The sequence below is a fragment of the Onychostruthus taczanowskii genome, unplaced genomic scaffold, assembly GCF_017590055.1.
Source record: "Onychostruthus taczanowskii isolate IOZ18803 unplaced genomic scaffold, ASM1759005v1 scaffold61, whole genome shotgun sequence".
Lineage (NCBI taxonomy): Eukaryota > Metazoa > Chordata > Aves > Passeriformes > Passeridae > Onychostruthus > Onychostruthus taczanowskii.
In genome coordinates, this window is record NW_024503790.1 from 5,766,581 (window position 1) to 5,792,134 (window position 25,554).

A 25,554-nucleotide genomic window follows, 5' to 3' on the forward strand; every position below is an offset into this window, starting at 1 on the left:
CTCAAAAACGCTGCAGCCCCTCAGGGAAGATATTCACCCCAAAAGATTCACCCAAAAAAAACTGCAATTCCCCCCAGACATTCACCCCAAAAAATCTGAAATTCCCCCCAGAGATTCACTCCAAAAGCCCTGCAATTCCCCCCAAAAACTGCAGCCCCCAGAGCAGGGGGTCACCTCAAAAACGCTGCAGCCCCTCAGGGAAGATATTCACCCCAAAAAGCTGCTTCCTCCAGAGATTCACCCCCCAAAAACCTGCAATTCCTTGCAGAGATTCACCCCAAAAACCTGCACCCCCAGAGCAGGGGGTCACCTCAAAAACGCTGCAGCCCCTCAGGGAAGATATTCACCCCAAAAAGCTGCATCCTTCAGAGATTCACCTCCCAAAAAACTGCAATTCCCCGCAGAGATTCACCCCAAAAACCTGCACCCCCAGAGCAGGGTGTCACCCCAAGAGCTGCAACCCCACAGCAAGGGGTCACCCCAAAAAGCTGCACCCCCAGAGCAGGGGTCACCCCCAAAAAGCTGCACTTCCAGAGCAGGGTGCTACCCCAAAACTGCCCCCCCAGAGCAGGGGTCACCCCAAGAGCTGCACCCCCAGAGCAGGGGTCCCCCCCAGAGCAGGGGTCACCCCGAGCTGAGGCAGAGGGGCCGTGGCCCCAGCCGCAGGGAAGGGCTCCAGTCCCAGCAGGGAGCCCGAGGGGCAGCGGGGCCGGGCCTGCAGCTGCTGCTGCTGCCAGGGCTGGTGCCAGGGTTGCCAAGGCTGCCGGGCTCTGTTATCCACCAACAGCCTTTGAAGTCAGGGCCCAGGAATGTGCCAGCCAGGGAAGCAGGGACGAGGAGCCCGGAGCCACCAGAGCCACCTGGCTGCTCCCCAGGAGCATCCCGGGGCACAGCCCCTGTGCAGGGACACGGCAGGGCCAGCGGGAATCACGGAATCCACAGATTCATGGAACTCACAGATTCACAGAATTCACAGAATCACGGAATTCACAGAACTCACAGAATCCACAGAACTCTCAGAACTCTCAGAATTCACAGATTCACAGAACTCACAGAATTCACAGAACCCACAGAACTCACAGAATTCACAGAATTCACAGAACTCTCAGAATTCACAGGTTCACAGAACTTACAGAATCATGGAATTCACAGATTCACAGAATTCACAGAATCACAGAATTCACAGAATCCGCAGAATCCACAGAATCACAAAATTAACAAAATCACAGAATCCACAGAATCCATGGAATCACAGATTCACAGAATCCACAAAATCCATGGAATCACAGATTCACAGAATCCACAAAATCACAAAATTCACAGAATCAACAGAATCCCAGAATTCACAAAATTCACAGAATCCACAGAGTCACAGATTCGCAGAATCACAGAATTCACAGAATCCCAGAATCCACAGAATTCCCTCAAATTCTCAGAATATCGAGGTTGGGAGAGACCTTCAAGACCATGGAATCCAACCCAGCCCCAACACCTCAACTCAACCCTGGCACCCAGTGCCACGTCCAGAGGTGGTGACTCCAGCACCTCCCTGGCTCCTGGGAATTCCCAAAATCCCCCAAATTCACAGATTCCCCATGTTGGAAGAGACCTTCAAGACCGTGGAGTCCAACCCAGCCCCAACTCAACCCTGGCAGCCAGTGCCACACCAGGCTTTGTTAAACCCACCCAGGGATGGTGACTCCAGCACTCCCTGGGCAGCCATTCCAGAACTTCATCCCCTTTCTGTGAAAAACTTCATCACCTTTCTGTGAAAAACTTTTTCCCAATATCCAACCCGTAATTCCCTTGCAGGGCTGGGGCTGGAGCAGCCACCGAGCCCCTGGATGAATTTTGGGATCATGGATGGGTTTTGAGCTTGGGAGGGATTTAAATCCCAGCCCCAGCAGGGATGGGACACCTCCCATTGTCCCAGGCTGCTCCAGCCTGGCCTTGGGCCCTCCCAGGGATGGGGAATCCATGGAATAACCTGTGCCAGGCCCTCACAGGGAAGGATTTCTTCCCGACATCCAACCTGAATTTCCCCACTGAGGAGCTCCCTGAGGAACTGAGGCCTGACCTCCTCGTGGTGGTGCAGCTGGAATGACCCAGCAGAGCCAATTATCCATTTTTTATCCATTTTTAGCCATTCTCCACCCATTCCAGAGCTGAGATGTGACTTCCCCCCCCTCTCTGGCCACACCACCCACAGCCTGGATTCCAGGATCAGCACCCTGAGCTCCCCCCAGGCCATTCCCAGGTCACAGCTCCTGGGGCCACATTCCAGCCTTCTCCTGACAGGGCCACCCCCTGGGAGCCCTCTGGACAGACAGACAGACAGACAGACAGCTGGGAAGTGTCCGTCCTGCAGAGCCCGGCCCCTGCAGATCCCAGGGCACGGGGTCAGGCTTCAGGGCTCTCAGGAAAAATACAATTCCCTGCTGGAAAATGGAGCGAAAGGCAGGGGCTGTGTGTGGAGAGCAGGATTTGGAGCTGGGCCCTTCTCTTGTCACCGCAGATGTGGTGGCCACAGGGTCCCCAGGGTCCCCAAAGCAGCAGCTCCAGCCCCCCCTGCTGCTTCCTTTCACCCGCTGCCTGCTCCGGGATGGATTCCAGAGCTTCTCCAAAGGGTTCCCACGCCTGCAGGGGCTGGAATGTCCAAAATCCTCCCCCCTGGGGATGGAGCAAGGCTGCCAGCACACTGCTGCTGCTGCACAGGCCGTGGAAACACCAGAGCCCAGTGCTCCCAGTGTTCCCAGTGCCCTGGGATGCTCCCGTGGGATGCTGCTGAGGAAGAGGAGGAGGAGGAGGAAGGATAATCCACAGGCTGCAGCAGAAGGAATGTCCCTCACCCTCTTAAAACCCCTTTTCCCTTTTGGGTTCATCCTTCCCCAAGGTTGGAAAAGCCCAGCCTGAGGGACAAAACCTCCATGGAAAAGGGGGATCTGGGCTGGAGGGAATCCCAAGGGATCCCCACCGAGCCTGGAACCCCAAACCAAAAAAAAACCCCAAAGCAGGGACACTGCTGAGGCATCCTGGCAGCTCCAGGCCCTTCCAGAGGCTGGAAAAGGCTCCCTGGGGCACAGAAAGGACAAGTGCAGGGTCTGAGCAGGGCTGGGAGAAACGGAAGAACAATTCCAGCTGGGATTTCTGCGGATTGCCTCAGTGCCTGGGAACTGGGGACTGGAAGTGCTGAGCTCGGTGCTTCCATGAGCCACAGCAGCACCGAGGGGATCAGCTGGAGGCAGGAGAAGCTTTGGGATGCAGGGTTTAAAGGGAATTTGGCAGGAATGCTCAGTCTGAAGCAGAGCAAACCCCTCCCAAACCTCCCAGCGGATTTTATCCATCGCTTCCAAGTGGAAGAATCCTGTTGTGTCCAAAGCGATTTGGACACGGAACCCTGACAGGTTCCTGGTGCTGCATCCCGAAAAAAGCTTCATCCCACTCCAGCAGCAGGGAAATTCCAGCTCCTTCCCCCTTCCCTGAGCAAATCCTGGGGAAGCAGAGCAGGAACCTGGGTCTGCCTGTCCAAGGCAGGAAAAAGAAGGCAGCAGGCTTGGGATGAGTCCTGGATTAAAGCAGCTCGGGATTAAAAAACAGCCCTGCACCAAAAAAAAGTGTATCTGGAACCAAAAATACACAGCTCTGGACCCAAAAAATACCCAGTCCTGGACCCAAAAACCAGCCCTGGACCCTAAAAATCCCAGACCTGGACCCAAAAAAAACCAGCTCTGGACCCAAAAAACCCAGCCTTGGACCCAAAAAACCCAGTCCTGGACCCAAAAAAAACCAGCCCTGGACCCCAAAATATCAGCTCTGGACCCAAAAAACCCAGTCCTGGACCCAAAAATATCAGCCCTGGACCCAAAAATATCAGCCCTGGACCCCAAAAAAAACCAGTCCTGGACCCAAAATCAGCCCTGGACCCCAAATAAACAGCCCTGGACCCAAAAATATCAGCCCTGGACCCAAAAAACACCAGCCGTGGACCCAAAAAAACCAGTTCTGGACCCAAAAAACAGCCCTTGACCCAAAAATATCAGCCCTGGACCCAAAAAACAGCCCTGGACCCAAAAAACAGCTAGCCCTGGACCCAAAAATATCAGCCCTGGATCCAAAAATATCTGCACTGGACCCAAAAAACAGCCCTGGACCCCAAATAAACAGCCCTGGACCCAAAAATATCAGCCCTGGACCCAAAAAACACCAGCCGTGGACCCAAAAAAACCAGTTCTGGACCCAAAAAACAGCCCTTGACCCAAAAATATCAGCCCTGGATCCAAAAATATCTGCACTGGACCCAAAAAACAGCCCTGGACCCAAAAAACAGCCCTGGACCTCAAATAAACGGCCCTGGACCCCAAAAAACCAGTTCTGGACCCAAAAATATTAGCCCTGGACCCAAAAAAAAAACAACCCTGGACCCCAAAACCAGCCCTGGACCTCAAATAAACAGCCCTGGACCCCAAAACCAGCCCTGGACCCAAAAATATTAGCCCTGGACCCAAAAATATTAGCCCTGGACCCAAAAATATTAGCCCTGGACCCAAAAATATTAGCCCTGGACCCAAAAATATTAGCCCTGGACCCAAAAATATTAGCCCTGGACCCAAAAATATTAGCCCTGGACCCAAAAATATTAGCCCTGGACCCAAAAATATTAGCCCTGGACCCAAAAAACACCAGCCCTGCACCCAAAACAACCAGTTCTGGACCCAAAAAACCAGCTCTGGACCCAAAAATATCAGCCCTGGATCCAAAAATATCTGCACTGGACCCAAAAAACAGCCCTGGACCCAAAACAACCAGTTCTGGACCCAAAAATATTAGCCCTGGACCCAAAAAACCAGCCCTGGACCCAAACTCAGCCCAGCCCCCAGTGTTTTCCTGAGTGAGTGGGTGGGAAAATCCATCCTTTGATGTTCCACTGAGCGGCTCCAAAACAAAGCTGGGCCACGGGAGATAAAGCCAGCAAACAAACCTCGCCACGGGACACATCCGGGAGATGGAGTGGGAAAGAATTCCATTTCCATGGAGGGCACGGCTGCACCAGCGCCGTGGAAAAGCCACAGCACAGCTGCTTTCCACTCCCAGCAGGGCAGCAGAGCCCAAAATCCAGCATGCTGGGGGAAAAACATCCTGAAAAAGCTGCTCTGGGCAAGGCAGGTGCCTCCCAAATATTCCCTCTGTGTGCCTTGGAGAGCGCTGGCACTGCCTGAATTCCCTGGAATTGAGGCACCGTGGTGCCTTCCTGATGATCTCCTCACATCCCTGGAAATTGCCCAAATTCCCTGGAGCAGGCAGCAGTGGCACCTCCCCAGAATTCCTCTTGCATCCCTTGAAACTGCCCAAATTCCCTGGAATTGAGGTACCGGTGGTGCCTCCCCAGTATCCCACTCACACCCCTGGAGATTCTCCAAATTCCATGGAAGAGACACCAGTGGGGCTCCCCAATTCTCCCCTCACAACCCTGGAAACTGCTGAAATTCCCTGGAAAAGGCACCAGCTGTGCCTCTCCCAGTTTTCCCCTCAGAGCTCTGGCATTGCCCAAATTCCCTGGAATTGAGGCACCAAGGATAATCCTGGTAATCCCCTCACACCCCTGGAAAGTGCCCAAATTCCATGGAAAAGGCACCAATGGGGCTCCCCAATACTCCCCTCACATCCCTGGAAATTCCCCAAATTCCCTGGAACTGAGGCACCAGTGATAATCCTGATAATCCTCTCACATCCCTGGAAATTGCCCAAATTCCCTGGAGCAGGCAGCGGTGGCACCTCCCCAAAATTCCTCACGCATCCCTTGAAATTCCCCGAATTCCCTGGAATTGAGGCACCAATGATAACCCTGATTTTCCCCTCACACCCCTGGAAAGTGCCCAAACTCCCCGGAGCAGCAGCAGTGGCACCTCCCGAGCCCTGGCATTGCCCAGATTCCTGGGAAGAGGCCGGGAAGTGCCCGGAGCTGCTGGCAGGGTCCCAAGGGGAGGCTGCCCTGGATCCCAGGGAGGCATAGCTGGAATTCCAGGCTGGCAGGGCAGGATCCGTGCCAGGACAGGGCATGGGAACACAGCTGGGCAGGGGGAGCTGGGCAGGGACTGGGCAGGGACTGGGCAGGGACTGGGCAGGGACTGACCAGTCCAGGGCTACTGGACAGAGAGAAACTGGTCAGGGACTGGTCAGTCCAGGGATACTGGGAAAAGAGAAACTGGTCAGGTCAGGGCTACTGGGCAAAGAGTGACCAGTCCAGGGCTACTGGGCAGAGAGAAACTGGTCAGGGACTGGTCAGTCCAGGGATACTGGGCAAAGAATGACCATTCCAGGAATCCTGGGCAGGGGGAAACTGGTCAGAGACTGGAGAGGGACTGGGCAGGGACTAGGCAGGGACTGGGCAGAGACTGACCAGTCCAGGGCTACTGGGAAAAGAGAAACTGGTCAGGTCAGGGCTACTGGGCAAAGAGTGACCAGTCCAGGGCTACTGGACAGAGAAACTGTTCAGGGACTGGTCAGTCCAGGGATACTGGGCAGAGAGTGACCTGTCCAGGGATCCTGGGCAGGGGGAAACTGGTCAGTTCAGGGATACTGGGCAAAGAGTGACCAGTCCAGGGATCCTGGGCAGGGGGAAACTGGTCAGTTCAGGGATACTGGGCAAAGAGTGACCAGTCCAGGGATCCTGGGCAGGGGGAAACTGGTCAGAGACTGGAGAGGGACTGGGCAGGGACTGGGCAGGGACTGGGCAGGGGGAGCTGGGCAGGGACTGACCAGTCCAGGGCTAGTGGGCAGAGAGAAACTGGTCAGGGACTGGTCAGTCCAGGGATACTGGGCAGGCAGAAACTGGTCAGGGCTACTGGGAAAAGAGAAACTGGTCAGGTCAGGGCTATTGGGCAGAGACTGACCAGTCCAGGACTACTAGACAGAGAGAAACTGGTCAGAGACTGGGCAGGGACTGGGCAGGGCTACTGGGCAGAGACTGACCAGTCCAGGGCTACTGGGCAGAGATAAACTGGTCAGGGACTGGGCAGGGACTGGTCAGGGCTACTGGGAAAAGAGTGACCAGTCCAGGGCTACTGGGCAGGGAGAAACTGATCTGGGCTACTGGTCAGGGCTCCTGGGCAGGAGGAACGGGCTGGCAGCCTCGGGAGCTGATCCTGCAGGAAGTGCTGCAGGATGTCCCAGCCTCCCACTCCAGATTAAAATTCCACAGGAATTTGCTCAACAAATGGAGCCTCTCAGCTCCTGCCACCAGCCCGGGGGTGTTTCACATTTCTGTCACAGGGAGGGAAGGAGGGAAGGGACCCCGGGGCTTGGGGGGGACAGGGATGGTGCCTTCCTGATAATCTCCTCACATCCCTGGAAACTGCCCAGGGATGGGACAGGGCAGGGATCCTGAATCATCACCTGCCCACCACCCACTAGCCCCAAAATCGGTGCCACCACCACCTAAACACACACAAACCAGCACGACACCCCTCAACCACCATCCCTGCCCATCCAGGGGCTGGGAACCCCCCAAAAACTCCACAAAAAAACCCAAAAAAATCCCCACAAAAACCCAAAAAAAATCCACAAAGTCCTCACCTTCCACGCAGTGCTCCACCTCCTCCAGGCCGCGCAGCGTGATGCGCACCAGGCTGGAGTTGAACTGCTCGTTCAGGGGCTGGTAACCCCATAAAAACCCCCAAAAAACCCCAAAAAAAAACAAAAAAACCCAAAAAACCCCACCAAGTCCTCACCTTCCACGCAGTGCTCCACCTCCTCCAGGCCACACAGCGTGATGCGCACCAGGCTGGAGTTGAACTGCCCATTCAGAGACTGGTAACCCCATAAAAACCCCAAAAAAAACCCCAAAAAACCCAAAAAAAACCCAAAAAACCCCCCAAAAACGCCAAAAAAACCCCACCAAGTCCTCACCTTCCACACAGTGCTCCACCTCCTCCAGGTTGCGCAGCGTGATGCGCATCAGGCTGGAGTTGAGCATGAGCTCGTTGCGGTGCGCCGGCCACAGCGCCTGCGGCGCGGGGTTGACGAAGAAGATGCGCGTGTCCCCCGTGGCCACCTGGTTGTCACAGATCAGCGGGTCCCCGAAGCCCCCGATCACCACCTTGTTGCCCCCGTCCAGCAGGATCTCGTGGGTGACGATGTCCTTGCCCTTCAGGTAGCGCCAGACCCGCACCTGCCACGGGGAGGGGAGAGGTTGTTGTGGTTTTGGGGGATCTTGTTTCGCTCTCTGGGTTCCTCTTTTCCCCTCCCTGGACTCCTCTTTTCCCTCTCTGGCCTTTTCTTTTCCCTCCCTGGTCTCTTCTTGCCCTTCTCGGACTCCTCTTTCCCCTCCCTGGGCTCCTATTTTCCTCCCTGGGCTGCTTTTTCCTCTTCTGGGCTCCCATTTTCTCTCCCTGGACTCCTCTTTTCCCTCTCTGGCCTTTTCTTTTCCCTCCCTGGTCTCTTCTTGCCCTTCTCGGACTCCTCTTTCCCCTCCCTGGGCTCCTATTTTCCTCCCTGGGCTGCTTTTTCCTCTTCTGGGCTCCCATTTTCTCTCCCTGGACTCCTCTTTTCCCTCTCTGGCCTTTTCTTTTCCCTCCCTGGTCTCTTCTTGCCCTTCTTGGACTCCTCTTTTTCCCTCCCTGGACTCCTCTTTTCCCTCTCTGCGCCGCTCTTCACTCTTTTGGGCTCCCATTTTCTCTCCCTGGGCTCCTCTTTCCCCTCCCTGGGCTCCCATTTTTCCCTTCTGGTCTCCTCTTTTCCATCTCTGAGCTCCAATTTTCTCTCCCTGGGCTCCCATTTTCCCTCCCTGGGCTCCTCTTTCCATTCCTGATCTGTTCTTTCCCCTCCCTGGGCTCCTCTTCTCCCTCTTTTCCCTCCCTGGACTCTCATTTTCCCTTCCTGACCAGTTCTTTCCCCTCCCTGGGCTCCTTTTTTTCCCTTTTTTCCCTCCTGGACTCCCTTTTTCCCTTTTTTCCCTCCTGGACTCTCATTTTCCCTTCCTGACCAGTTCCTTCCCCTCCCTGGACTCCTTTTTTTCCCCTTTTTTCCCTCCTGGACTCCCATTTTCCCTTCCTGACCAGTTCTTTCCCCTCCCTGGGCTCCTGGTGGCCCTGGCAGACAGATTTTATCCCCCGGCAAAAGGAACCATTCCCAGTTTTCTGCCTGTCCCCCCCAGGACCCGAGGGGCTGTTCAGACACAGAAACTTCTCCCCCGTGCCAAATCCCCCCCCCTGAGCACCCCCAGCCCAGATCTGAGGCTGCAGAGTTCAAACCAGGGGGTGAAACCTCGCTGGGGGCCCCGGGGAACGCAAATCCCGTGATCCCTGATCAATCCCAGGAATTCATTTCTATTTTTTTTTTTTTTTTTGCAGCCTGAATTTCAGCCCCCCGATCAAAAAGGCTTCAAAGTTCACGCCGAGCTTGAGCCAAACTCCTCCAGAGTGTCCCTGGGAGGACGGGAATGGGGTCATTCCCACATTCCTGGCGGCCACGGGAGCCTCGAGCCTCCTGCTCCGCGCCAGCCTCACCTGCCAAGCAGGAAAGGGGAATAAACTCAGCGCTGCCTGTGCCCTGCAGGCACAAATCAAGGTTAAGAACCGAGTTTAGGAGTTTATCTCTCCCTCTCGTCCTCCTGTTTTGCTCACACTTTGTCCTGCTGGTGGAATATTCGGAGCAGGACGCCGGGCTTGGGGGGGGTCTGAGCTCCCGGGCAGCCCGTGCGAAAAAAGCGATAAATTACCCAAATTAGCGATAAATTACCCAAATTAGCGCGGCAAAAACTGCAGCCTCCCCTGCCCCGCTGCATAGCTGAGCTGCAGGAGCAGCCCAGGTGCAAGCAGGGATGTGACAGCTCCTCTGGAGCCGCACATGCCTCGGCTGCTCCCAGGGGTGGAGAGCTCGGCCACGCGCTCCCAACACGGGTTTGTGCTCCAGCAGGAAAGGTGGGGGTCCCCCGGGGGGGCTGAGCCACCCCAAAGCTCCAGAATTGGGAAAAAAAAAATGGGGAAAATATAGAATTGTTAAAAATAGAATGATAAAAGTAGAATTTTAAAATAGAATTATAAAAAATAGAATTATTAAACATAATTATAAGAATATAAATATAAAAATAGACTTATAAAAAATAGAATATAAAATAGAAATATAAAAAGAGAATTCTAAAAAATGGACACAAAAATAGAATTATTAAGCATATAATTATAAGAATATAAATGTAAAAATAGTATTATAAAAAGTAGAATTATAAAAAGTAGAATTATAAAAAATAGAAATATAAAAGTATATTTTTACAAAAATAAAAATAAATGGGAACATCGCTACGTGGGATGTGTCCCTCCCTGCACAGCCCAGATCTGGGCTGATGGGCAGGGACAGGGACGGAGTTTTGCTCCTCCTGCAAAGCCACTGAGGGGTTGCTGCGAGGGTTTTCTCTCCTCTTTGGTCCTTCAGCACAAACCCAGCTCCCAGCAGGGTGAAAGGAGTGGTTAAACCCCAAATCCCACCAGAGACGGCAAAAATCCCCCTGGAATTTGCTGGTGTTTAACTCAAAAAAACCCCACTCCGACTCATCCTCCTCCTCATCCTCCCTCGGAGCGAGGAAGGAGCAGGACCAGCACTTTCCGTGGATATTTGGGAATGAGAGGGGCCTGGAAGGCTCCAGCTCCCCCAGCAGGGACAGCTCTGATTGCTGCTGGCAGGGACGGCGCCTGAAGGAACACTGGAGCTGTGCCAGGAGAGGTTCGGGATGGAGAGGTTCAGGATGGAGAGGTTTGGGATGGAGAGGTTTGGGATGGAGAGGTCTGGGATGGAGAGGTTCAGGTGGGATGGAGAAGTTTGGGATGCAAAGGTTTAGGATGGAGAGGTTCGGGATGGAGAGATTTGGGTGGGATGGAGAGGTTTGGGATGGAGAGATTTGGGTGGGATGGAGAGGTTTGGGATGGAGAAGTTTGGGATGCAAAGGTTCAGGATGGAGAGGTTTGGGATGGAGAGATTTGGGTGGGATGGAGAGGTTTGAGATGGAGAGATTTGGGATGGAGAAGTTTGAGATGCAAAGGTTTAGGATGGAGAGGTTTGGGATGGAGAGATCTGGGTGGGATGGAGAGGTTTGGGATGGAGAAGTTTGGGATGGAGAAGTTCGGGATGGAGAGGATCAGGTGGGATGGAGAGGTCTGGGATGGAGAGGTTTGGTGGGATAGAGAGATTCAGGATGGAGAGATTTGGGTGGGATGGAGAGATTTGGGTGGGATGGAGAGATTTGGGATGGAGAAGTTTGGGATGCAAAGGTTTAGGATGGAGAGATTCGGAATGGAGAAGTTCGGGATGGAGAAGTTCGGGATGGAGAGGCTCAGGTGGGATGGAGAAGTTTGGGATGGAGAGATCTGGGTGGGATGGAGAGGTTTGGGATGGAGAGGTTCAGGTGGGATGGAGAAGTTTGGGATGCAAAGGTTTAGGATGGAGAGATTCGGAATGGAGAAGTCTGGGATGGAGAAGTTCGGGATGGAGAGGCTCAGGTGGGATGGAGAAGTTTGGGATGGAGAGATCGGACGCCGGGCTTGAGGTTTGGGATGGAGAGATCTGGGATGGAGAAGTTTGGGATGCAAAGGTTTAGGATGGATAGATTCAGGATGGAGAGGTTTGGATGGGATGGAGAGATCTGGGATGGAAAAGCTCGGGATGAACACCAGGACATTTCCTTCCCCCAGAGGCTGCTGGGGCACCCGCTTGCTCCCAGGCCTGTCCAGCTGGGATTTTTGCAGGGATAAAAATCAAACTCTCCTCCTTGCACAAAGGGATCATTTTCATGAATTTCAAAATAGATTGTTCCAGAACTCCCTGAACGAGCCGGGAAAATCCTCCCTGCCCCCAGAGGAACCACGGCACCCCCAGCGGCACCGGCCAGCCAGGTGAGTGTGGGCAAGGTGTGCAGGGCACAGCAGCTCTCAGCAAGCCCTGCCGCCTCCCCAGCAGCCCAGGCGAGTCTCAGGAAGGTGTGCAGGGCACAGCAGCTCTCAGCAAGCCCTGCCGCCTCCCCAGCAGCCCAGGCGAGTCTCAGGAAGGTGTGCAGGGCACAGCAGCTCTCAGCAAGCCCTGCCGCCTCCCCAGCAGCCCAGGCGAGTCTCAGGAAGGTGTGCAGGGCACAGCAGCTCTCAGCAAGCCCTGCCGCCTCCCCAGCAGCCCAGGCGAGTCTCAGGAAGGTGTGCAGGGCACAGCAGCTCTCAGCAAGCCCTGCCGCCTCCCCAGCAGCCCAGGCGAGTCTCAGGAAGGTGTGCAGGGCACAGCAGCTCTCAGCAAGCCCTGCCGCCTCCCCAGCAGCCCAGGCGAGTCTCAGGAAGGTGTGCAGGGCACAGCAGCTCTCAGCAAGCCCTGCCGCCTCCCCAGCAGCCCAGGCGAGTCTCAGGAAGGTGTGCAGGGCACAGCAGCTCTCAGCAAGCCCTGCCGCCTCCCCAGCAGCCCAGGCGAGTCTCAGGAAGGTGTGCAGGGCACAGCAGCTCTCAGCAAGCCCTGCCGCCTCCCCAGCAGCCCAGGCGAGTCTCAGGAAGGTGTGCAGGGCACAGCAGCTCTCAGCAAGCCCTGCCGCCTCCCCAGCAGCCCAGGCGAGTCTCAGGAAGGTGTGCAGGGCACAGCAGCTCTCAGCAAGCCCTGCCGCCTCCCCAGCAGCCCAGGCGAGTCTCAGGAAGGTGTGCAGGGCACAGCAGCTCTCAGCAAGCCCTGCCGCCTCCCCAGCAGCCCAGGCGAGTCTCAGGAAGGTGTGCAGGGCACAGCAGCTCTCAGCAAGCCCTGCAGTCACCCCAGCAGCCCAGGTGAGTGTGGGGAAGGTGTGCAGCCCCACAGCAGCTCGCAGCAAGCCCTGCTGTCACCCCAGCAGCCCAGGTGAGTCTCAGGAAGGTGTGCAGGGCACAGCAGGCTCTCAGCAAGCCCTGCCTCCTCCCCAGCAGCCCAGGTGAGTCTCAGGAAGGTGTGCAGGGCACAGCAGGCTCTCAGCAAGCCCTGCCTCCTCCCCAGCCGCTCCTCCTGCCTCCTGCCCGGCCCTGAGCTGCTCTCTCCCCGCAGTCAAGTCCGGACACCTCCCCGCAGCCGCGCCTCCCGCAGCCCCAGGGCAAGCTCCGGAGGAGGTGAGCAGCAAACCAGGGCAAAAACCCAGCCAGACAAAGGAGGAAAAATAAGAAAAAACCACCCCTCCTCCAGCAGCAGAAAACACAGCCCGAGGCTGGCTCCGAAAGGGGCATTTTCACAGCTCGGGGTTTGGTTTTTTTTTTTTTTTTTTTTTTTTTCTTTTTTTTTTTTTGAGTGGGGAAAAGCTGAATTCTCCCCCCAGCTCTGCAGCAGATGGGAATTGGTGTTAATTGGCGTGGCTGGGGCGCTCAGGCAGGCCACAGAAACATCAGAGTCCAGCGGTCTCCTCCCCACCCTAATGAATGGATGTGCGAGGCACCAAAGCCCCGGCAATTACCTGCGGGCATCCCATTCATCAGCGCGGCGCAATTAAGACTTTGTCACCGCTGACTCACCGGCGGCAGCGAGGATCGGGGGAGAAAAGGAAGGGAGACGGAGAAAAAATGGGGCTGGGACCTGTTTGGAGGAGGACCCTGCCCTGGAGCGCTCTGTTTTTCCAGGGAGAAGAGAAAACGCTGGATTTTAAGGGGGTTTTAAAGCTCCGCGGAGGCGCAGGAGGAGCAGCCACAACTTTATCCGGGCACGGGTGTGTTTTAAAGGCAGGGGGGAAATTGAAAATCCCAGAAATAAAAGGATTTTCCGACATGCCAGCGGGGGTGCATGCCATGATAGGGAAGGGGACCACCTGTACAGGAACATTCCTGCCAGGAAAACGCCGCCAGGTTTTGTAAAGCCAGGTGAGAAGTTGGAGCAAAGTCCCCTCTGGAGGAGCTGTCACTCGGGATGGGCAGCACCGAAAGGGGTCACCGGGAAATTTTGGGAGATAAGGGCCGGGATCAGCTCTGCTTCCACAAAATTTTGGGAATTTTGGGAGATAAAAGCCAGGATCAGCTCTGCTTCCACGAAATTTTGGGAATTTTGGGAGATAAAAGCCAGGATCAGCTCTGCTTCCAACCCTTCCCCCTCCCCTTTTTTGTCTCTGTGTCTTTTCCCTGTCCCTTCCCCAGGACCCAGCAATTCCCACAAACCCCCCCAAAATCTATGCTCCATTGTCCAGAACAGGATCCACATCCTTTTCCACGCTTCCTACGGCACTCACAGAACCTGGATTTATCCTATAAATAGCAGCTGCCTTCCCAACCATCGGGACAGCCCAGAAAAAGGCACTTCAGGGGGCCAGAGCAGGAAGGGACAATGCCAACAGCAGCAGCAGCTTTGGGCAGAAGTCAGAAACTGCGCTCAGGAATGCCAAATCCCTTGGAAAAAGGGCGCAGCAGGCACTTTTTGGGAATTCTGTCAGGCTGTTCCTCCTCCCCCCCAGCTCCCCCGGCGGCACAGGCACGGCTGGCAGCTATTTCGGGGTGTTTATCTAACATTAACTTCACATTTCTCCCGGTGCTTATCTGTGTCTATCGGAGCGCTCAGCTGGGAGGGTTTGGAGCCGGGCTGGGAAGAACAATGCCCCAGCAAGGAATTCACAGATCCCCACGTGCCCGCTGCCTCCAGGACCACCCAGCTCCAGGAATACTCGGGATTTTGGGTGTGGGAACTCCCCACACGCGCTGGGCCCTCGCCTTTCCTCTGCAGATAAGGAAGAGGCTGACAGGAGATAACGGCGGGGTCTGGGGAGCAGCGAGGGCACGACAGGAGGAATTGGGGCAGGAATTTCCTCAGCACAAGGTCCTGGATTTCTCCCAGCTCCCCCGGGGACGGCAGGAGCCAGGGGTCAGGTTTAATCCCGAGCTGCTACTGGAATTTAGGTTGAAAAACAAAACAAAACAAAACAAAATAAACTGCAGGCACGGCAAATCCGCGCGATTCCAATCCCAAGACTCGGGAAGATCTGAGGAGGGCAGTGAGCCAAGAGCCTGCTGCAAAGCTGCACATCCTCAAGTCATTGCAGTGACAGGAGATTTATCCACTCCCAGCTCCTTGGGACACCCCAAATCCCATTCCAAAGCTGTTTTTCCCTGTAAAGACACCGCGGAATGCCATGAAAAGTGACACAGGACGGGTCTGATGGGCAGGGAAAGGGACAGGGAACCACTGTCCTGTGAAAATTCCTGAATGTCACAGCACTGTCACAACGGGATGGGATGGGATGGGATGGGATGGGATGGGATGGGATGGGATGGGATGGGATGGGATGGGATGAAAGCTTTCCTGCTTTCACTTTTACACGACTCCAAGGCTGGAATGATCCCTCAGGAACCTGTCCTGGCCCTTCTGTGCTCTTTGGAGACCAGGAGCAAAATCCCAAACTCCAGAGCAAGCAGCACAAACCGACCCCCGGGCACTGCTCAGGGAAAGGCAGGGAAGAGATTCCCTTCCCAGTGTAAGGAATTCAGATTGTGCTTCCCAGAGAGCCACCACGGGCAGCCCCATCCCACTCCTGCTGCTCCAGCTGGGGCTGCATTGCACCTTGCAAAGGCAGAGCTGCTTGTCCCCCATCCCATCTTTTCCTTATCCCAGCTTTTCCCCTATCCCATCTTTTCCTTATCCCACCTTTTCCCATCCCATTTTTTCCTTATCCTAGCTATTCACACCCCAGCTGTTCACATCCCAGCTTTTCCCATCCCATCTTTTCCTTATCCCAGCTTTTTCCCTATCCCAGCTTTTCCTTATCCCAGCTTTTCCCCCATCCCATTTTTTCCTTATCCTAGCTATTCACACCCCAGCTGTTTACGTCCCAGCTTTTCCCATCCCATCTTTTCCTTATCCCAGCTTTTCCTTATCCCAGCTTTTCCCCCCATCCCAGCTTTCCCCCTGCCCCAGAGTCCTGCCCTGCTGCTGCAGGATGATTTTCTGCCAGGCAGACACCTCGCTGTGAGTCCGCAGCGGGAGAAAAAGGATTTATCTCCCACCCTGGCATTTCTGCCTCGCCACCAGCGCCACTGGGCCACCTCCTGTGGCCACCTCGCGCCGGCCTCAGGTGGCCACATCCATCCGTGCCCCACGGGCACAGCTCATTAATGCTCGGCGGAGCACCCAGGATGTGCCAGACACTCTGCAAACAGACGGTGCCGGGGGGGGCTGCGAGCTCCTCGGGAGCTGCAGATGGGTCGGGGGGCGCTGGGAGCGGGCACCGGGCACCAGCTGGGCGGGCAGGGGCTGGGGGATGCTCGGGGGATGCTCCAGAGCTCCGCGGGAAAGTTCGCCTTCCTCTCCGCCACCAAAGCATCGCCCCCGGCCCCGCTCGGCACCGAGCAGAAGCAGGATTTTTTAGGAGGAAAAGGGGAACGGGGGGAAGAGGAAAAGGCAAGGGAAGAGCGTGTCCTTGCAAGCGAGATTCCTGCCCCGGCAAGGGTTAAGGCATCCGGCACGTTTTCTGTCAAGCTGGCGGATGGGATTTCAGGTTGCTCGGGACTTCAGCGTCTCTCCGCTTCTGGGGGAGATAGAAAAACCCCAGAGCCCGAGGCCAGGTTGGTGGTTAAACAATAGCTCGGGCTGCAGGAACTCGAGATGCTGCTAAAGTCAACAGCAGAGGCTCCCAGCACCTCCCGGAAAGTTGGGAGGCAGCTCCGCATCACGCCAAAGCCAAAGAGGGAAATGCCCATAAAAAGCAACCTCTGGAGATCCCCCCCCCCCCACCACCACCACCACACACAGCAGCTGGAACCTCTCCACCACCTTAAAAAAAAAAAAAAAAAACAAAAAAACCCGATCCCACCCCAAACCGCACGGGGCGAAAGTTCCCCCCGCGCGGTTTTACCTTGCACGAGTAGGTGTGGTGCACCGGGTCCACGTTCATGATCTCCTCCACCGTGCCCGTCAGCACCACGTTGGCCTCCTCCTCCCTGCGCTCCAGCTCCCGCTCGGGGCAGCTGGCCAGTGCCAGCGCCAGCAGTGCCACCGCTCCCAGCGCCCGCCGTGTCCCCATGGTGGTGGCGGCCCGGTGGCGGTGCCGGTGACCCCGGCAGACAAAGCGGCCCCGCTCGCAGGCAGCGCTGGCGCAGCCGAAAGGGCCACTTTTGTTCCAGGAGGTGAAAAGGAGGAAAGAAAGAGAGGAGGGAGGGAGCGAGGGGAGGGGAGGAGGAGGAAAATCCCAGGAGGAGGAGGAGGAGATCTGGAGGAGCGCTCGGCGCTCGCCGCCGTGGCCCTGGAAGAAAGCGCGCAGATTTGCATGCAATCTGAATTGCTGATAAGGAGGGAGCGGGGGTTAGGGGGGAGAGGAGGGAGGGAGAAAGGAAGGGAGGAAGGCAGCGCGGCCGCCCGCCCGCCCGCCCTGCTGGCAGCGCTCGGTGCGAACGCCGCCCCCAGGAAAGGGAGCCTCGGTTAATGGATAATCAGCGCCGCAACGTGAGGAGACTTTTAAAGGTGTAGGGACCGCAGCCGGCCCCGCCACCCCCTCACCGTGAGTGGCAGCTGTCCCCAGCTCTGTGGCGGGGTGTCCCTCGCTCCGTCCGGCACCCCCGAGATGCGCAGAGGGAGGGTTTGTCCCTCCTTGTCACCCCCACTCAGAGTGGCAGCTGTCCCCAGCTCTGTTCTGGATTGTCTTCACTCCATCCTGCACCCCCGAGATGTCCAAAGTGGGGGTTTGTCCCTCCTTGTCACCCCCACTCAGAGTGGCAGCTGTCCCCAGCTCTGTTCTGGATTGTCCTCACTCCATCCCACACCCCCGAGATGCCGAAAAGGAGGGTCTGTCCCTCCCTGTCACTCTGTCACCCCCACTCGGAGTGGCAGCTGTCCCCAGCCCTGTTTTGGTCTGTCCTCTCTCCATCCCGCACCCCCGAGGTGCTCAAAGAGGGGTGGCACCCCGGCATTTCCCTCCCTGTCCCCCCCAATTCCACCCCAAGGATGCTCCTGGGTTCTCCCCACTGGGGAAACTGAGGCAGGGCCGGTCCTGCTCCGCTGGCACCCCACAGGTCACAGGGGTGACCCGCACTGGGGACATCGCTGTCACCGCGCTGTGCCCCAGCCGTGACAGAGCCACCCGTGGAACGGTGGAATGGCTGGAAAAGAACTTTAAAATCAGCTCATCCCACCCCTTTCCCCATGCCAGGCTGCTCCAAGCCCCCGTGACCTCGTGGCCAGGCTCCCCGGGGGCTGCAGGGTGATTTCCCCACATGTCCCCAGCAATTAGGGCAGATAGAAAATGAAAAGTTAAGTGGCACCGGGGGAGGGATGTTGTTTGTGCCCTCCATAAATCAGCCGGCCCCCAGAGGCATTTATTTTACGAGGAAAAAAAAAAAAAAAAAAAACTCCTGGTGTGACCCAGGCAGCTCCTGATCCCAGGGTGAAGTTTAACCACCTGCCAGCCCAGGATGTGACACGTGAGGTGTCCCCATGTCCTCCTGTGATGAACAAGTTTCAACCACAGCAGCATCCTGCCCTGAATTCCCGAAATTCTCAAATAATTCCTTCCCTAAATCCCTGTGCTGTTTGCCCCTGTGGGTGTCACACTCCTTTTCCTCCCTTTCTCTCATTTATTTAATATAAAGAAATTAATGAATCTGTTGAGTGTTCTAAAGTTTGTCCCTGAAGAGGATGGAGCACCAGAGATCCCATAAATCTGCCTGGAAATATCCCAAATCCTGTGGGGTTTGCAGGGAAAGCACCTTGGACATTTTCTATCTTAGCCCAGGCATTCCTCCAGTGTAACCCCACGGCTTCTCTCTGTTCTCTTTCCACTCAAAACTTCCATTTCTTCCCTGGAAATCTGAATTTTCCAGCTCAGCACCAAGGGAAGGTGCTGATCCAAAGCAGGCAGGGTTTTATCACCTATCAAAAAAGGGCTTCAGGGAAATGATTTTCCAAAAAAAAAAAAAGGTGGCCCAGAGCCCGCTCAGGCCTGCAGGAAACCTCTCAGGAAATAATTTCCAAATCCACCAGACTTCCCTACACTGTAAAACCCAAAGAAGTTGCAGGATGAAGTGACCTGAAGAAAATTCTCATTTTCTCACCAAAAACTTCCCCAAAAACCTGGATTTTGGCTGAGGGGCACTGGGAATCCTCCATCCCTCAAAGCCAAGGCCAGGCCCCACAGGCCTCACATCCCAGAGCTCTTTCCACTCAAAACTCCCCCAAAAAGTTCCAGGATAAAGTGACCTGAAGAAAATCCACATAATTCAATTTTCTCACCCAAAAACTTTCCCCAAAACCCTGGATTTTTGGCTGAGGGGAACTGGGCATCCTCCACTCCTCAAAGTCCCACAGGCCTCACATCCCAGAGCTCTTTCCACTCAAAACTCCCCCAAAATGTTCCAGGATGAAGTGACCTGAAGAAAATCCACATAATTCAATTTTCTCACCCCAAAATTTTCCCCAAAACCATGGATTTTTGGCTGAGGAACACTCCTCAAAGTCCCACAGGCCTCACATCCCAGAGCTCTTTCCACTCAAAACTCCCCCAAAATGTTCCAGGATGAAGTGACCTGAAGAAAATCCACATAATTCAATTTTCTCACCCAAAAACTCTTCCCCAAAAACCTGGATTTTGGCTGAGGGGCACTGGGAATCCTCCATCCCTCAAAGCCAAGCTCAGGCCCCACAGATCCCCACAGAGGAGCTCCGTGACTCCATTTCTGTTGTTCTAAACTCCGGCAATCAGCTAAAAATATTTCAGCGCCCTGGCAGCTGATTTCTTTTTTTTTTCATCCTGCTGTTTTAATAATTAATTTTTATTGTATTCCTCGAGCACTGCTGGAGTGGAAATCCCAAGAAGAAGCTCAGCTCGAGGTGGAAGGAGCCAGCTGGGACTCCCTGCTCCAGAACCTCGCAGGGGAGGGGAGGGGAGGAATTATTTCTGCTGGATTTTGACAATTTTCTGGTTTTGAGTTGTCTCCTTTTAGCCCCACCCCTCCATCTGCTTTCAGAGCTGGGATGTGAGGAGAAAAATGGATTTCACAGCTTTTTTTTTTGATGTTTTTGCCCCAATCTGGTGTGGTTTGAATGGAATGAGTTGGCCTTGAGGGGTTTTTGGTGGAGGTGAGATGTGAGGAGCTCGATCTGCTTGTGGGGGTTTAATTGGATTCAGAAGGACAAGGATTTTCCAAAAGGCAGGAAAATAATAAAATCACCTTTTTTAGGGCCAGTGTGCAGGGAGCAGCACATTCCCACAGGGAATTGCTGAGCCTCAAGCTGATAAAAGGAGAAACAGGAGAAAAAAACCTGGGATGTTTCTGTGGGAAAACCGAAGCAAATTCCTTGGCAAATCAGCGCCCAAAACAAATAAACAGCAGCTCCCAAAAATACACAAAACACCGGGATTTGTCCCAGTTCTTCCTTGTGAACCTGGGGCTCGGGAAAACTTCTGGAAATGCCTTTGGAGGTGGCTCAGTTTGCCCCTGGAAAATCAAAATATCTCGGAAAAACTGCCAGGAATTAGGCAGGGTTTGCTTCCTCACGCTGCTGCGTGATTTTGGGTGGGAATTCCAAGGGTTTTTTTGGAGGGAGTGGGGGCTAAATGGAGGAGGGAAGGGGAGGAGAAAAGAGGAAGGGAGGGCCTGGCACTGCCCACATGTCAGGGCAGGAACCCCTCAGGGTTTGGAGCCAAATATTTGCCTGGAAAGCAAATAAAGGCCCTGGTGAGGAAAACCCAGTCCCAGAGTCCCCATCCCTGATTTCCATCGTCCCCATCCTGCTTCTTTCCCTGCTCCATCTCTATGATCTCTAAAATGATTTAATGTGATTTTTTTCCCCCCTTATTTCTCTTTCAAGTTTAATCCTGCCGCTGTCAAACTCCTTTTGTGTGCTGTTAGAAACCCTCTGGATGCCACTCAGGAGCAGCTGGAACAAGCTGCCCCTGGGATGCTCCGGGATAACGAGTCCCAAATTAGTAAATCTGTTAATTAGGGTGGGGATGAGGGCTGAGAGCAGCCCCACATTCGGGGGTTTCACCCCACAGCAGCTTCACCTCAGCCACTGCCGCACCCAAGGGGGGTCACGCTGTCCCTCTGCTGTGCTGGGGGACAGGAAAACCTGGGCTTTTCCCCCAAAAATCAAGGAACTCACAGGAAAACTTGGGTTTTTCCCAAAAATAATTAAGGAACTCACAGCAAAACTTGGGCCTTCCCCCCAAAAAATCAAGGAACTCACAGGAAAACTTGGGTTTTTCCCAAAAAAAATTAAGGATCTCACAGCTCACAGGGAACTGTCACATCCTGGAGGAAAAAAAATCATGAATTTAAAAAAAAAAAAAAAAAAAAAAAAAAAAAAAATCAAGGAACTCACAGGGAGATGTCACATCCTGGAGGAAAAAAAATTGTGAATTCGGCTTTTTCCTCCCCAAATTCCAGTGGAATTCTTGTGTTCGGTGTAAAGGGCACTGGGAATTCTGTCCAGATGGAATTGGGCATCCCCAGTCACTGCTCTCATCCCACCCCAGAATTCCCTGGGCTGTCCCAGGATTTGATGTGGGAGCCATGGATGCAGAGATGAAGAATATCGGGAGTGGAACACCAAAAACCTTTCCAGGTTTAAATTCACATCCTGCAGAAAGAAAAAAAAAAAAAAAATTGAGAATTCGGTGTTTTCCTCCCCAAATCGTGCTGGCAGCCTTGAATTGAGTTAAAAACCTGGTGAAAACAGGGTTAAAAATTCCCAGCTGATCTCCTGGAGCCACTGGGATCCAGGCTTGGCCCCGCGGGCAGGAAAAGCAGGGAATTGTGCTGAATGTGCCCAAATTCCCGGGACTGCAGGAGAAAACCCCAAACCAGGGCGGGTTCTGAGCTCTAATGACAGGGCGGCAGGAATTCGGCCTGGAATGGGATCAAGGGCTGGGATTTCTGGGATTTTCAGCCCCAAATCCTTTGGGATCAGAGCCCCCCACACCCCTACAGGTGTTTTAGGGCTGGGTTTAGCTCCTGCAGGGTTTAACTTAACCCCAGCTCAGGGGCAAAAGCACCCAGTGAACCACAAGGACTCTTTGAACCACAGTCAAAAGGGGAAAAGGGAGAGGAGCAGAAGGAAAACCCAGCGTGAACTTGAGGGCAAAGGATCCCCCGGGATCAAATCCCATCCTGAAAAACGCCTTTTTTTTTGGGGGGGCGCTGGAATTCCTCCTGCTGGAATTCTATGTGGCCACGGAGCCTCCCTAATGTGGATTGATGGCCCAAATCTGCTCTCCCTGCAGGAAAAGAGAGAGCCCTGGCCCCCGATATCCATTTTTCCTCCCAGAAATGCCCAAGCTAAGTGGATTTCCCTGTGCTGCATCCAGGAGAAAACGTCTCCATCCATCCCCCCCCTGCCACAGGCAGCAGCAGAGGGAAGCGTTCCCACCTGATTCCTCCCGCTCCTGGATTGATTACAGGCACGGCAGGATTAATTGGGGAGAGTAAAAATGCTTCTCTGGGCCATCAATCTTCCCCCGGTTCCCTCACCTTGTCATCCGCTAATAACTGGGAAATCAAAATTCCCCTCCTGGCTGCCTCGCGCCTGCAAATGGATTTCTCTGCTGCATTGCTGGGAATCCTTAAAAGGCATTTTGGGAGCAGCCAGGAGACAAATGGGATTAGCTGGGCAGGGAAAGTGCAGCCACAGCGTTTCTGCATTGCCAGCGAAGGGGAAATTCAGCTCTGCCAGGCTCGGGGGATGGGGGAGAGCCTCGGGATGTGCAGCGGGATTTGGGGTGGGAATCGTGGATGCGTCGGGGGGGGGCTGAGGGATATTTGGAATGGAACACAAGAAGCCTTTCCTGGTTTAAATTCCACAGGGATTCAGTGTAAGGGGCGCTGGGAATTTTGTCCAGGAATTTGGACATCGCTCCTCTCATCCCACCACAGAATTCCCAGGGTTTTATGTGGGAGCCGTGGATGCAGAAATTAAGAATATCTGGAATAGAACACCAAAAACCTTTCCTGCTTTAAATTCCAGAGAATTTCTGAGCCCATTTTCTGTGTGAGGGGCATTGGGAATTTTGTCCAGCTGGACCTGGACATCCCCAGTCGCTCCTCTCATCCCACCACAGAATTCCCAGGGTTTTATGTGGGAGCCATGGATGCAGAAATGAAGAATATCTGGAGCAGAACACCAAAAACCTTTCCTGCTTTAAATTCCAGAATTCCCTGGCTTGTCCCAGTGTGTTCCCAGCCGTCTGGGTCTGGATTTCCCAGCTGGCCACGCCATGCCAAGGACATTTGGGGGATGTCACCATCTCTGGAACATCGAATTTGGCTCATATTTATCACAAGGAGCTGAGAACCCGGCCCTGTCCGAGGGAAATGGGGAATCCTGGAATGGTTTGGGTGGCAAGGGACCTAAAAGTTGATCCCATCCCTCCTCCTGCATTCCAGGGACAGCTCCCACTACCCCAGGTTGCTCCTGGGACAATTCCAGGGCTGAACCCACAGCTCCTCCTGGCAAATCCCACTTGTTTCCTTCTGCCACGATCTTTAAACCCACGGGAATCTGGGAAATCCCACACTCAGGGCAGCCCCAGTTCCCTCCAGTGACGTTCCCTGCGCTCTGGGGGGATCCCGGGGGGTCCCTGGGTGCCCAGGGCTGGCACTGCCCAATCCCACAAAGGCTCCCGAAGCTTCCAGGAGCTCCCTGATGGAAAACACGGATTGTGCTGGGAAGCAGAACGACCTGAAAGAGGAAAGATTAAGATTCAGAGCATGCAGGGATCCAGCTTTTCCCTTTCTCCCTCTCTTTTTTTTTTGGAGGATTGAAGGAGCCAAGCTTTTCCCAGTCCCTCCGAGGGCCCTTGGCAACCCCTGGGAAGCTGCTGGAGCCTCTCCCAGAAGGACTGGAATGCCCAGGGCTGGGCACAGAGGGACCCAGCCCTCCCAAATCGTGGTTTCACACTCCCCCGACCCCATTTCGTCCTCCGAGCAGGATTTATTGGCCCGGGCTCTCCAGGAGATGAAGGCTTTTGTGTGGAATTTTATCCCAAACCCTTCCTGCAGCTGCTGCGTGGGCAAAAGAAAAATAAAAAAGAGAGGGAAGGGGGGGGGGGAAGAATAAAAAAGACATTGAAAGTGTGAGGTTTGAAAAGATTTCTCCTCTCTGGAATCAGTTTGTGAGTCACACACAGGGAATGACCAGGGAATATTTCATCCTGCGGGGCCACGCTGAGAGGAGGCAGCGCCGGGATCTGAATCTGCCCAAAGCTCGGCTCTGCATTCGTCATTCCGCACACACACGGAGCGGGCAGCGGGGTTTAACCTCTTCCTGCCTGCTCCTCCCGGGATTCTGCCCCTGGCTGTGGCACTGACCGCTCTCCTCACGCTTTTTCCTGGTTTGAATTGGGGACAACGCCGGGAATGCTGTCCCAGAGAGGCTGGAGCACCAAAAAAACGTGGGAATCATTCCCAGCCTCACTCCTGGCTCAGCTCAGGCCCTGCAGGGAGAGAGGGAGCAGGAAAAGGGGAGCTGAGGGTGCTCTGCACCTGCTGGCCAGGGAGTGAGCGGGATTTTGGGAGGAATGCCCTTGCCAGGGGTGGAACAGCCTCAGGGAGAGCCGAGGAATTGCCAGGTGGAGGCTGAGGGGGATGGAGGGATGGAGGGATGGATGGATGGATGGATGGATGGATGGATGATGGATGGATGGATGATGGATGGATGATGGATGGATGATGGATGGATGGATGATGGATGGATGATGGATGGATCCATGGATGGATGATGGATGGATGGATGATGGATGGATCCATGGATGGATGATGGATGGATCCATGGATGGATGGATGATGGATGGATGGATGATGGATGGACGGATGATGGATGGATCCATGGATGGATGGATGGATGGATGGATCCATGGATTGATCTGTGGATTGATCTGTGGATGGATGGATGGATCCTTGGATTGATCCCTGGATGATGGATGGACGGATGATGGATGGATCCCTGGATGGATCGATGGATGGATGGATAGATGGATGGATCCATGCATGGATGGATGAGTGGATCCTTGGATGGATGGATGGATGGATGGATGGATGGATGGATGGATGGATGGATGGATAGGTGGATTCATGGATGGATCTATGGATGGATGGAGAGCAGCCTGCTCCTTTTTCCCTGGCTCTGCCTCTTGGATCCCCTGCAAAGCGCTGAATCCGAATTTTAGAACCCCGACAAAAAGTAGCAGGAGAGGACGGGAAAATCCAGAGGAAATCTCCGTGCAGGGCAGTGGGGCTGGATGACCTCTAAAGGGCCCTTCCAACCCCACCCATTTGGATGGATGGATGGATCCTTGGATTGATCCATGGATGATGGATGGATGGATGGATGGATGGATAGGTGGATTCATGGATGAATCCATGGATGGATGGAGAGCAGCCTGCTGCTTTTTCCCTGGATCTGCCTCTTGGATCCCCTGCAAAGCGCTGAATCAGAATTTTAGAACCCCGACAAAAAGTGACAGGAGAGGACGGGAAAATCCAGAGGAAATCTCCGTGCAGGGCAGTGGGGCTGGATGACCTCTAAAGGGCCCTTCCAACCCCACCCATTCCACGATCCTCTGATCCTTTCCCCTCCAGAACTCCTTTGCGGGGCTGTGGAAGAGAAGGGAAGCCAAAG

At 54.5% G+C, this 25,554-nt stretch overlaps 1 protein-coding gene across 1 annotated transcript in view; it reads right to left on the reverse strand.

The window, feature by feature from the left end:
* The window catches only part of AGRN (agrin), a 104,326-nt gene extending 87,167 nt beyond the window's left edge, over positions 1 to 17,159 (reverse strand). The window contains exons 1-2 of the mRNA XM_041419850.1: positions 16,802 to 17,159; positions 7,906 to 8,167 (exon numbers count right to left, since the gene is read on the reverse strand). Of these exons, the coding sequence (XP_041275784.1) occupies positions 7,906 to 8,167; positions 16,802 to 16,969 (430 nt within the window). The 5' untranslated portion in view covers positions 16,970 to 17,159. The remainder of the gene's footprint in view (positions 1 to 7,905; positions 8,168 to 16,801) is intronic.
* Positions 17,160 to 25,554: the final 8,395 nt, after the last annotated feature.